This window comes from Rhododendron vialii, chromosome 13a (genome assembly GCF_030253575.1).
Source record: "Rhododendron vialii isolate Sample 1 chromosome 13a, ASM3025357v1".
NCBI classification, from domain to species: domain Eukaryota; kingdom Viridiplantae; phylum Streptophyta; class Magnoliopsida; order Ericales; family Ericaceae; genus Rhododendron; species Rhododendron vialii.
The window spans coordinates 8,486,006-8,498,628 of record NC_080569.1 but is presented as its reverse complement, the minus strand read 5'-3'; the positions used below and the strand labels follow the sequence as shown (position 1 = coordinate 8,498,628).

General features: G+C 40.4%; 3 protein-coding genes across 4 annotated transcripts; 2 read left to right on the top strand and 1 right to left on the bottom strand.

The window, feature by feature from the left end:
• Window positions 1–609: 609 nt before the first annotated feature.
• On the top strand, window positions 610–4,445 carry LOC131314689 (chaperone protein dnaJ 8, chloroplastic). 2 transcript variants are annotated; one of them, XM_058343511.1, is made up of 5 exons: window positions 610–1,001; window positions 2,892–3,063; window positions 3,504–3,536; window positions 3,675–3,769; window positions 3,880–4,445. In XM_058343511.1, exons 1-5 carry the CDS (start codon window positions 672–674, stop codon window positions 4,099–4,101), a joined length of 852 nt encoding a protein of 283 aa, XP_058199494.1. In that variant the 5' UTR covers window positions 610–671; the 3' UTR covers window positions 4,102–4,445. The 2 variants fall into 2 exon arrangements, with proteins under 2 accessions (XP_058199494.1, XP_058199495.1); XM_058343512.1 differs by lacking the exon at window positions 3,504–3,536 and having other exon boundaries at window positions 611–1,001.
• Window positions 4,446–4,486: 41 nt separating this feature from the next.
• Window positions 4,487–9,290, bottom strand: LOC131314680 (protein TOC75-3, chloroplastic). Its single transcript, XM_058343497.1, has 7 exons — window positions 7,984–9,290; window positions 7,175–7,396; window positions 6,970–7,077; window positions 6,652–6,843; window positions 6,321–6,569; window positions 5,372–5,626; window positions 4,487–4,925 (listed from the first exon to the last, which is right to left on the bottom strand). Exons 1-7 carry the CDS (start codon window positions 9,154–9,156, stop codon window positions 4,686–4,688), a joined length of 2,439 nt encoding a protein of 812 aa, XP_058199480.1. The 5' UTR covers window positions 9,157–9,290; the 3' UTR covers window positions 4,487–4,685.
• Window positions 9,291–10,118: 828 nt separating this feature from the next.
• Window positions 10,119–12,535, top strand: LOC131314681 (pentatricopeptide repeat-containing protein At1g11290, chloroplastic-like). The gene has a single exon (XM_058343498.1). It carries the CDS (start codon window positions 10,377–10,379, stop codon window positions 12,195–12,197), a length of 1,821 nt encoding a protein of 606 aa, XP_058199481.1. The 5' UTR covers window positions 10,119–10,376; the 3' UTR covers window positions 12,198–12,535.
• The last annotated feature ends 88 nt before the right edge of the window (window positions 12,536–12,623 follow it).

Genomic DNA, 12,623 nt, shown 5'->3' with positions numbered 1-12,623 from the left:
GATTTACATTTTAGAAAGTTATTTTGGATATAATGAGTGGTAATGAGTGAAGAGAGATAGAGAGAGATCTATTGAAAACTGTGCCGAGAGTAAAAAGTTATTCTAAAAAATAGGAACCATGCAGAGTGACTAACTTCTATTAACAGAGTTTGGCTTATGGCCATTTCAATAGATAGAGGGGTAGGTTGTAGCATTTTATAGTACGAGGAGTATAGTGGAAAACAGATATAGATAGAGGAGGCAACAAGTAATTAACCCATTAAATATATGAATACCATTGTAAAATTTCTGGAACCGTCACGACCGACTGAGTAACGTACATGTTCCTAAGACATATTGACTTCCCAATATCTTTGATCGGTGAGAAGTGGTGTCGGGGTTTGCCCCTCCTCACCTTTAGAGTCCAACCGAGGGTTCTCGCACCAAACGTCACTTTATAAAAAAATGTATGCATCTCTGTTTCCATACAATAATGAAAAGAGAGGTATAACAATTTTTTGGTACATAAAATTTGAGGACGGGTTCTCGTCAGCACAAAAAATATACTCCAACATACATAACAATTCAATGGGCATTTTAGTAAACTGCTTCGGGCCTAATCATCAGTTTCAAACCGTCGATGTTTAGTTCCATTGAGATAGATTTCCCCACATCCACAACACGATGTCTTAATGGAGTCTCTGTCCCTAACAGAAACCAAAATCTTGGCTGTTCCTCACCTGGGTTCGAAACATACTCATCGTAGTCTTTCGAAATCTTCGATACCCATTTGCAGAATTGCCTATGGAGGCAATTCCAACCTCGTTTACGCACCGCAATCGTTCTCAACAGGTTACAGGTTTCTAAACAAGAGGAGAAGCAATCATTCTATTGTTGTGAAAGCCAGCCGCAGAGAGTCTCCGTATGAGGTGTTGGGGGTTTCTGCTTCTGCAACTCCCAATGAAATCAAAAGAGCTTATCGAAAACTTGCTCTTAAATACCATCCGGATGTCAACAAAGAGGTGTGTTGCTTAGCAAACTCTATTTTATGTATGAAGATAGGAGTAGATGTTTTTGGTTTCTTTGCATTTCGATAGTCGTAATGTTTAGATAGTCGGCTGTATTAAGCGGAATTATTGAAAATTTTGTGTTATAATCGAGGTCAAAAATCTATTTAAGATAATTGGAAGGTGGCAATTCAATTATGCTAGAAGTCGTAGCACACGCGATGCTTGTGCATAGTTTATGAGAGGTGTAAAATTATGTACACAAAAAGTAGCAATAAAGGCCTAAAAGATGGCGGCAACCCACCTAAAACTCTCTGTAAGCCTCTGATGATGAAGGCCTAAAAGTGCCAAAGTGATTTGCCAATTTCTGCAGTCATTGGGTAGAGGTATGTAAAGAAATACATGAAGAGGATATCTCTATGGATGTCGACTTGGATATCTCTCTGGTTTGATCAATTTTCTTTTTCATCCGACGAAGATTGATTTCCCACGGGCTTATTGCAAATAGGGGAAGTGGTTTTCCTATGGAGAGAGGTTACATGGTTTAAGAGAGAGCAGGAGTGGTTACCAAATAAGCGAAGGGGTTTTCCATGTTTACCCCTTGTAGTTGTATACAAAATATAGAGTGCTTGATTTATGGAGGACAAGATTTGTGGGGATAATTTTGGCATGGGGAAATTGTGAGCTTGCCTCAAAAGGGAGTCCACACGAAAGAGGTGCTCTCCCTTTATAAATAGAAAAGATTACACAGAGTTTAGTCTAGTAATCCACAGATTTCCTGAAATCCGATACTAGGATTTGGCTTTGTTTGCTTTGGTAAATGTATCAACTCATATGGCTCTCTTTATCAGCTTGGACAGAGGGATGATTGACGAACGCGGTATAGTTATGTGCTTTATTATTGTGTTGAGTCTGTTGACCCGTAGTGTTTGACTCAGGTTCTTCTGAGTTGCCACTTAAATCACATAAGTAACCTGATATTTAGAGTTTGAAGGTTTCATGTTGGAGTCTAGCCATTATCACTATAAAGTTGGACGAGCACACATTTTTGTGAGGACAGCTCTGATCAACCATTTTATCTTTAACAATCTACTTATTTATGGTAGTCAATTTGATAGCTGATAAATTCATTAATAAGGATGGTTTGTTTAAGTGGCTGGTGTTGAGAATTATCATGATGGTTGATCAATAAAACCAATCATCCGGTTACCTATAATGGAGGTTTGACCCAATTTGGGTTCCTACATGTTTCCTTGCCCAGATTCAGGTTTTTTCTCCTTAATTCTTTCATCTCTTGTAAACTACTGAAAACATATGATTTCTTCACATCAACATCTGTATTTAAGCCACAAAAAGCTTTATGTTGAAAGCCTGAGGTTAGCTATAGAAGCCTTTTTGAGTTTATCTTATCATTTCGGAACACCTCATAGCTATGTGCCTGCCCTTCATGTTTTATTCTCATCTTATTTCCACTAAGGTGGTATTTTCAAACGAGAAATTGTTGGATAGAAGGCTAAGATTTGGTGTATGTATAGGTCAATCCTTGATCTGTATTTCCTTCTCACTTCTGACTAAGCTATCCTTCTTTCAGTGTATGCCACATTCTGCACATTCATACAGTCAGTCCCATAGTTTGTAGCTTTTCACAGGAAGTCATGTTGAGCAGTTTTGTGCAACTTTAAATTTTGTTGGAACATCAGCCATGTGGCTCTGTTAAGAAGGATACAAGCAGCTAGTGTTATAAGTTTACCACATTCCATACATTCCAGCTATGTTAAAGCTGATGGTGAGGGCAAAATCCTGTGATGACAAATCCTGTGTATGACATATCTGTGGTAAAGTAACTCGTGTATCTTTTACCCTGTTTATTTAAGCTTAAGCTTTTGCAATTCCTTTGTTTTGCAGGCAAATGCTCAGGAGAAATTTATGAGAATAAAGCATGCATACAATACATTGCTTAACTCTGAATCTTGGAAGAGATATGAGGCTGGAAATCAGACATCCGATTATTCATATTCAACAGCTGGAAGAAACCGAAGTTGGAATACTCAGGATGAAGAAGAGTTCTATGGCTTCGGTAAAAAAATTATATGGTCATTGGACTTGGTTATATGATTATGTATTTGAAGTTCTTATCAATTTTCATTGCATCTCAGTAGCGTGCCGTATCTCCGAGAGTGGTACCTGCCTTGAAGCCAAAATGTTTTTGTGGTCATGGTAGCGTGAGCTGGCGAGAGCCTTATTCACATACTTTTCTGAATACTTTTTACAAGCATGTTGACATGTTAGTTATCCCAACTAGTAAGTAATTCTAGGTTGTTTTGCTCCATTAAATTAGATTAGTCTTTTCTTGCAAGGTTCCCTTTGAGCAGCACATTTGAGTGCAATGTTAACTGCATATAGTTTTGCCTCCGACTACTGGGTAACTCAGAGGTCTCTGGTATTATTGCATTTTGTTGTCTTCTTCCGAAGGAGTTGCTTCTGAATGTGCTTATGTTAAGCCCCTTCATGCTGCAGGTAACTTTTTGAGGGATGCCCAAATTACAATAGGTAGAATTACCAATGCCACGAGTGCCATAAAGTTAACTTCTGATCATGTCCCAATCTTGCCCAGCATTTTAATCTTTTTGTCTTGCTCATTAAAATCATTCCTTATCGTGCTACTGAAGTTTTGATTTGCTGTTACAGAGGACTTCTTTAAGGACCTTCAAGAAGAATTCAGGAACTGGGAGGCTAGTGCTTCTTCACAAGAAAAACCCAAGGGCTTGTGGGAGGAATTGGCGGTAAGATTCAATGAGAACAAATAAATGCAAGAAAATTGATACCTTTGCAACTACTAGTGTATGAAGTTCTTTTGTGAGAGTCGGTAAAACAAGTGAAATTTGCTCGACAGGAAATCGGGGAAGAATTTGTTGAGTTCTTAGAGAAAGAGCTGAACATCGTTGATGCTGAGGACGATGCAGGAAAGGATGAAGGAGAAGAACTTAGAAACTACGGATCGGAGAGAAGGGGAAGTGGTAGTCAAGCAGAAGCTGCCAAGAAGAGCAGCATTCAGGAAGATATTGATGAGATTGAAGCCGCCCTTAATCAATTGAAAAAGGATTTGGGTCTGTGAAAGGGATTGACCATCTGGTGGTGGTGTTTGTCTGAAGACAGTGAAGGGGAGCACAGAATCGATGCCCACGATCAATGAGTACAGAGATGGGAGGCTCACATTTCTGAGCTTTACTTGGAAAGGGCATTTTTGCTTGTGCAGAAATTGTTAACCTCAGGTTATGTAGATTATTTTCTCTCAAGGGTCATTTTTTGAGCACTTTTGTTCCTTTCGCACAAGGGTGAAACTAGAATCCATGTATTTATGGGTTTGAGAATGTACATCTGTTGCCTACTTAAACACTCTTACGTTGTTTGAGAAACTTTCTTCTGCCAGAAAGCATTTTGTACGGACCGGTGATTTCATATGCTTCCAGTTCATTGTAGGAATACCAACACCCAAATAATGCACACAAACAGGAATACAAGGATCAAAATTTAACAACCAAAAGCATGAATTCCGGTACAACTGAAATATCTGTATGTCTCAACTAAAGCTCGTCAAACATCTAGTTCAATTTAGCTTCAAGAATCCTCCCCCAACCCCTCCACCAAATAAACTGAATGCGCCTAATCACAAAATTTAAAGTTCTTAAGGAATACAAGTCAAAATCTCTCCCCAAATCTGAAGAAAATGGCACCAGTCCCATTGTTGTGGTCAACAGCATACTCTGCTCTTACTAGACCTAGCTTGACTCCAGCACCATATGAGGAACCATGACCCATTCTCCGATAGACCGCCGTTGGATTTCCCTTAACATCCTTCGAACTTCCCAAGTCATTCCCATGTTCCGCAAATGCATAAACATGGGTGTTCCTCACAGGTATCCGCAACTCAGCAGCAAGCTGCAAGAAAATATTAGAACCGGAAATTAAGCACCAAAATCACCAACACAGCCATACTTATCATCGTTTTGTAGAGACCATCAGCTTGTTTATAGAAAGACCAGGATATGATCAGTCTTCAGTATGAATCCACTTTTGACTCTTTCTTAAGCTTATTTTGGTCTTCTAATTTTAGGGTTATGATTTGTCTCGACGAGAATGCTCGGAAATCTAAAAAAATAAAGACTAAATTTGAAAAAAATCCAAAAAAGAGAAACCAAAATAACAGGGAAATTTTGGCTTATTTTGTCTTTCGTGGATTTTTGTACCTTTTTTTAATTTCTCATATCGAGACAAAGTAAAACACTACTAACTTTTTTGATCCAAAACAAAAAAAGTTCAAAAAGGACCAAAAAAGAAGGCCGGTTCAAAGCTAAAACTTAAAGTCAACACCAGTGAAGTCCTACCTCAAGGATATTACGAGCTGCACCTATCTCTCCCATGTTGTAACCCCTCACAGAATAAGGGCCCCCAAGTGTAAAAGCATCATAACTCGGGAGGTCTCCCACACAACCGCCATAATGGCCATGGAAGACCAGCACAGGTGGTGGTGGTTTACCGGCAGCTTCTTCCACTTGCTTTAATGGGATGAATCGGGTCAATGTAAGCTGGTGGCGGTTGAAAAATGGAAACTTGCTGCCGATGCCAAGGCCTTGGTCAAGCTGCAATTTCAAACATTAAGCATGTAGTAAAAATGGAAATGAACTCTATCGTAGTAGGTATGAAGGTTATTGAACATGAAGATAACATAGATATGATACCAAAAGAAAACATAAAAATACTGACTTGGATAATTAAATGAAAATCCTCTACCCCTAAAACAGAAACTTCTATCAGCCTTTGTTCTTTCAGCTGCTGAATTCAACTAGTGATGCAGAATATATAATAACAGACCTCATTAATTGTGTGAGGGAGAAGAAACAGTAAAAAAGGGTATTTAAACAATAGTACAGAGCATGGTTCTTCAGACTTTGGTCAAACCACAGCTTCATCACACCCAAAATGACATTACAAAAACAACCAGTTAATTGGATGGCCTAAATATATTCCAACTTCCAGGGACACTTAATACGTACTTGCCAAATAAGGAAACACCTTTCAGACGTGGAAACATGTCAGCGGAGGTAATTATGAAGTTGTAAAGCAACAATACAGAAAAACCTCTACGGACAAACACTGGCCAATTGGGAACAATCCTTGACGAGAATGAACTCCTTAAAGTGTATCACACATAACAGCATATTGTACAAAGGGATTCAAATGCTAATGTGAACATCAAATTTTATGGAATCCAATTCAAATCATCTGATAGTAGATACCCTTCAATAAAGAATGATATCAGCTTACAAGACTCACCTGGAAGACATTCCTCTCACCAACGATTGCTCCATTCACAAACCTGGTGTTATCACGGGTAATATTTGCCTGAGCAAATGCCATTCGGTCAATGCCAGTGCCGCTGAGTGTCGTTGGAGGCCCATCAGCACTAATTCCTCCACTTGGCAACACCCTTTGACCAGCTGGTGCAATGTGACTGCTTTCGTCGCGTGTAGTTATCTCTTCCATGACAAGCCCATAGGTGAATTTGCTTTGACGGGTGAAATTCTGCAAGGCAAATATCAATTAATCAGATGTATAAACTACTCAGACAGAAAGGCATTACAATATGCACGCCAGGGAATACTACCTCTGTAATGGTGGCTTTGACACCAGCACGATCAACCCATATTGGGGGAACTTCATCCACCCCTGGCCCACCTGTGAAGACTGGACTTAGTTTCCTGCTGTTAAAGCAGCTTGTTCGGAAGGTCCGATTGCGAGGGTCAGTAACACCATCCAGATATGGGTGCACATACTCAAGCTTAAATGAAAGATCATCCTTCAGAAAGAAGAGCCAAATTGTTAGGATACAAAAACTGGAAAAGGTAACATTGCAAAATCATGTAAAAAATGCAAAAATCATGTAAAAAATGCACAAGAAGATTTCACATTGAATGAAGATTACCTGAGGATTGAGGAAGTTGCTAGTAGTCACAGAGCCAAGAATGGACCTGTTTAACCCGTTGAGGTTCCGATGCTCAAATGAGACAGTTCCACCGGGCTGAATTGAAGCCTGAAGAACATTTGCATAATTAGAAATATTAATCATGTAGAACGGAAAAGCCAATCAATGTTTAACAGGGAATAATTAACCAAGTTAACTTATATACCAGGGTAGGACGACCTCCACGTCCAGGGACAATACTCCACTCAGTGCTGACTTCAGCTGACTTCTGTTCAAGTTCCTTGAGCTTTATCTCCACAATAATCCCCCCTTCGTTGTTCTCATCTGGTCGGGGGTTGACTTCAATATTTGAAAACAAAGCTAGTGAGTTTATGTTCCTCAGTGCTTGTTTGCCGGCTTCTATATTAAAAACATGCCCTTCTTGGAGCTGCAAACAAAACATAAATTTGGCAAGCAAATCAGCAAAACACCCTCTAGATCCATACAGATAATTTCACAAAGCTACACCAGCCTATTCCATAACAAAAAATTGCACAGCGCACAATGTCTACAGAGAGAACTAATAACAGCAAATGAATCAAATCACAAGAAAGGATATAAATGAAGTAAGTTCTAACAGATCAAACCAAAGAACAATCCAAATCAGCAATTAACTGCGAAAAACTTGAATTGAATCAACTAATTGTTGAACTAGAAACTATGAGGCAAAGAGTGAAGCAACAGAAACCAAAATTCTTTTCGATAATTTATCATAGCTAAACTAATTAATCATCTATTGGATAACCCACATTGTCTACAAAACATGAATTGTAAGGCAAACTAATAAAATCGCAACTAAGGAAACTAATAAACCAAATCCTACCAGATCAAAACAAAGAACAAACCAGGCAAAAATGGCAAGCTACATAACCAAAATTAGGCAATTAACACCACCAGAAACTAAAACTAGAACAATTAGTGAAAAATTAGTAGTATAAACTAGCAATGCCAAAGAATCAAAACAAGCATCGTGACCTGTTTAGGCAACTCTCGCTCCACGACTTCCAGCTGGGTATTCCCTTCCACCAGATTCCCAAGCTTATCCTGGAACTGAATCACCATCTGGGTAATATCCCCTTCCACCACCTCACACACCACTTCCTTGGTATTCAAGTTCCCGAAATTCACAACCTGTGCACACGCGTAGCCCTGATCATGGTACCACTTCTGCACATGGTCCCTTATCCTCTGCAACAACCTAGCACTAACCGAGTTCTGCTCCCCCAACATCCTCAACACCTCCTCCTTCACCCCCCTCGGCAACAAACACGGCCTCGACGCGTCTACCCTCCTGTTATACTCCCTCTCTAGACTCCTAGTGTACTCCATCTGCTCCCTCTCGGTCATATTAGGACTCATCTCGATCGGCTTTGACTGCGGCATTAACCCCACGTTAATGCACTTAAATGAATTGGCAGACTGCCACTTGCTCTCTGAGAACGATATTGTGATACCGATGGTTCCGTTAGGGTTCGTTTTCGCCTCGAGGTCGACCTTTTCGAACATGCCGCAGGTGGAGAGGGTTTCGAGCTCCTTCTGGAGCTGGGACTTGGTGTAGACGCCGCCGGGGCGGAGCGAGACCATCTCGAAGAAGGAGTCCTCCGCGCCCACCACGGCGCGCTGGCTGCGGTCGTAGAAGGAGAGGTCGGAGACCCTGTACCTCTTGAAGGCGTCCAGCTTGCCGAGCCGGATCGTGGCGTTGGCCTGGAGGCCGTGCGGGTCCCAGTCCTCGGATTCCTCGTCTTCGTCATCCTTAGCGATCGCGGGAGAAGAAAACAACCTCGACCAGAAACTTCCGCCACCTCCACCTCCTCCGGCTCCGCCTCCGCCGCCGCCGCCGGAGAAGCCGCCACCGGAGAAGGAGGAGGCGAGGTTGAAGAGGAGGGCGGTGGCGGCGGAGAGGGCTAGGGTTTTTGCGAGGGGAGGCAATGGGTTAGATTTATTTAGGGGCTTATCATGATCATTAGGAGCGGTGGACTTTTTATTTAGGGGTTTATGGTTGTGGGGGTTATGGTGAGGGGAAGAGAGGTTGCATTTGACGGTGGGGGGGAGGAGGCGGGTGGTGGAACGGGAGCGGGGGGAGTTGTTGCGGTGGGAGGTGAGGGAGGAGGCGCGGTTGAGGTTGAGGAAGTGGCCAGTTGCGGCCATGGTGGGGATAAGGGCGAGGCGACAGAAGCAGAGAGAGAGAGAGAGAGAGAGAGAGAGAGAGAGAGCGCCTGGGTAGGTTTTCTGAACGTGGGTTAAAGTATAGGAGAGTGTTGGTAGTTACGGTGGGAGTTTTACTAGTACGATTTTCAAAGTTCAGTGCGTTGTTACTTATGCAATTACTTCCTCCGTCCGAAATTATTTATCCGGTCCGCAAAACAGAGTGTTAAAAATAATACAATTTTATTTAATAGATCCCGTTCTGATAAAGTTTCTATTTTTTGAGTACTAATTTGTTGCTTTACGATATAAATCATTCTTTTATAATACATTATTTTTAATTCAAAAAATAAGTGCTCATTTTCCTTACGGGTTTCATGCTATTGTTGCTTACTAATTTTTTGAAAATTGATCGTAGTACTGTTTTTTCACCGTATATGTTCTTTTTTTTTGGTTATCTTGAAATTATTGTATTATTATGTTCTATATGTGAAAAAGGGAATTAACAAAAAGATAAAGTTATAGTAGGTTTACACAAGTACAAATGAAGGGCGTGAAGTTTTTTTTTTTCAAAATTCTACCGTTACATTGAAGTCATTTTGAATGGATTTTAGTATATTGTCTTGTATTTTGTCCGATATCTCAAATATTGGTTTGGAGTGTATTTTTCAGAAATCCAAACCACAATTGATTTAGTATATTACTTATTTCTTTGTCCCCACTTAGTTTAAGCCATTTGAGTATCCTTCAATTGATTGATAGGGAAGGTTAACTCCCCGTTCTATTAAGATTTTTATTTTTTAATTACTTATTTTTATTTTACAAGACAAGTTATTATTTTACAATACATCACTTTTAATTTAAAAATAAAGTATTTATTTCTCTTAAGAAACCAATTATTATGACACATGTGCGTTTTACGCGGAGACACACAGATGAGTCGCCTAAAAAAAATTATATTTAGTTAAGTGTTTGGGTGGAGAACTTTTGGACTAAGATTTGCTACACCTATTACTTTTTTTTGGATTTTGAGATCACTTCTCTTGGGTCTCTCTCATTAATTCGTCCCATTGTATTTGCAGTTGACTCAAAATTAATACTACTAGTATAAGCTAGTAAACAATGGAGTATGAACCATGGTAAGGCTCTTTTACTCTGGGAGAAATGATAAGCCACATTTTTCCTGTGTACCCATATCAAAACGATGAGGAGATGGTGAGAAGATGAGTTTAAGAATCCCTACTTTTCACCTACGCTGCACCTTACAAAACACATCAAAAACCACCAGCCAGACATTTCCCCGCGCTTTCCTGACGACCCACCTCCAGAACCCATTGGACCCGAATCTCTTGGCTCAGTTACACCAACATGGGTCTGAAGACTCTGAACAAACTCCATACATTCTCAACAAACTCATATCCGTTTGCGCCAAGTCCCGTTTTCTTCACTTGGGTATTCAACTCCATTCTGCAGTTATCAGAATGGGTTTCCGTTCAAATGTGTACATTAACAGTGCTCTTGTCGATTTGTACGGTAAATGCGGTGTTATTTCAAGTTGTCAACGAGTGTTTGATGAAATGCCTGACAGAAATGTGGTGGCTTGGAATTCCTTGATGTCTGCTTATATACATACCCAATACCCTGAAATAGCTGTCGGATTGTTTCTAGAGATGCTCAAGGGGGAAATGGTTTTGTCGCCCATTAGTGTTTCGACTGTTCTGGTCGGTTGCGTGCAGTTAGAAGCCGGAGAATTGGGTGCTCAGGTTCATGGGTTTTGTTTGAAAGCTGGGTTCTGCTTTCATGTTGTTGTGGGGACGGGTTTAATTGATATGTACTCAAAGTGTTGGAGTATTGATGCTTCGAGGAGATTTTTTGATGAAATGCCGGAGAAAAATGTTGTTACCTGGACTTCTTTAGTGACTGGATATGCTCAGAATCAACAACCTTTTGAGGCGATGATTTTAGTTAGAGAAATGTCGCGTTCAGGTCTCAAGTCAAGTGATGTGACTTACACTAGTTTGTTGAGTTCGTTTCATTCTCAATATGATTTGGATCACTGCAAGCAAGTCCACTGTTGCATCAGTAAAGAAGGTCTAGAGTCCAATTCTTACGTAGCAGTTACACTTGTAACTGCATATGCAAAATGTAGCAGTAGCTTAGAGGACTTCTACAGGGTTTGCTCAGGTGTAACAATATGGGATCAAGTTGCTTGGAGTGCAGTCATTACTGGTTTCTCTAATTTAGAAGATGGTCATGATGCCCTCATGTGCTTTTCTAAAATGAGGCAGGAAGGCATTACTGTAGACTTCTTCACAATCACGAGCATTTTGAGAGCAACGGGCACTATTTCAGCTCTTGAAGTGGGGAAACAAGTTCATTGTTTGGTTCTCAAGACGGGTTACACTTCAAATGTGTATGTACAGAATGCGCTTGTCTCCATGTATGCAAGATGCGGCAAAATTAGTATTGCGAGAGAGGTGTTTTTATCAATGCGGAAACACGATTTGATTTCATGGAATGCACTGATTTCGGGCTTTTCTCACCATGGGTATGGTAGGGAAGCTGTTGAAATGTTTGAACAAATGAGAAGAACTGGGATTAAACCTGATCTGACCACCTTCTTGGCTGTGCTTTCTGGTTGTAGCCATGTTGGGTTGCTAGACAAGGGACTTCAATATTTTGAATTGATGAAAAGTGATGATGCCCTTCAACCACCAAAATTAGAGCATTATGCCTGTATTGTGGATCTCTATGGTCGAGCTGGGTATCTCCATGAAGCGGAAGCCTTTATTAATAACATGCCACTAGATCCGGGACCTCAAGTCCTCAAAGCTCTTATAAGTGCTTGTCAAGTTCATGGAAACACAGAAATTGCGGTGCGTTCTGCAAGAAAGCTTGTGGAGCTTTACCCAAGTGATCCTGCTACTTACATACTTTTAGCAAATGTGTTGGCAAATGGAGGTTACTGGGATGATGCAGCTGGAGTACGAAAGCTTATGTTTGATAGAGGAGTTAGAAAGAAGCCTGGTTCTAGCTGGATTTGAATTGATGACGAGGGGACTGATGCTTGTTGCTTGTACCCGTCGGTTTTTCAAAGTCGTCATAGTCTTCTGATTGTGGGCTTAACGTGTAGTGGAAGAATGGCGAGCAGGTCTATTGAGGGAAAAAAGGAAACTGGTCCAAGTACAGAAACCTAGATCTTTCCCCTCATCAATTAATAATAGAAAACAAACTTCAATGTTGATTTGAGCTCAAATGTTTCAACTTCACAATGTATCTTCATTATATAGGTGCATAGATACATTTTCCTATGTATTTTTGAAAGTGGACAGAATTAGTACAATTAACGATTTGGAAATGGGTCAATCAAATTCTCATTCATCATTTCGACTCTCCCAATTATTTTCCTGTTGCAGTAGGATTGGGCACTAAACCTGATTTTCCAGGCTTTAATTCTAGAAATGAAGCAA

Bases quoted from the DNA above. Each gene is read 5' to 3' on its own strand.
- LOC131314689 (XM_058343511.1), top strand. From the start codon at position 672: ATGGAGTCTCTGTCCCTAACAGAAACCAAAATCTTGGCTGTTCCTCAC. The intron at 1,002-2,891 runs GTGTGTTGCTTA...TTTGTTTTGCAG, and splicing joins ATCCGGATGTCAACAAAGAG to GCAAATGCTCAGGAGAAATT. The intron at 3,537-3,674 runs GTAGAATTACCA...TTGCTGTTACAG, and splicing joins GGATGCCCAAATTACAATAG to AGGACTTCTTTAAGGACCTT.
- LOC131314681 (XM_058343498.1), top strand. From the start codon at position 10,377: ATGAGTTTAAGAATCCCTACTTTTCACCTACGCTGCACCTTACAAAAC.
- LOC131314680 (XM_058343497.1), bottom strand. From the start codon at position 9,156: ATGGCCGCAACTGGCCACTTCCTCAACCTCAACCGCGCCTCCTCCCTC. The intron at 7,078-7,174 runs GTATATAAGTTA...AATGTTCTTCAG, and splicing joins GTGGAGGTCGTCCTACCCTG to GCTTCAATTCAGCCCGGTGG. The intron at 6,570-6,651 runs GTAGTATTCCCT...TTTGCCTTGCAG, and splicing joins TCAAAGCCACCATTACAGAG to AATTTCACCCGTCAAAGCAA.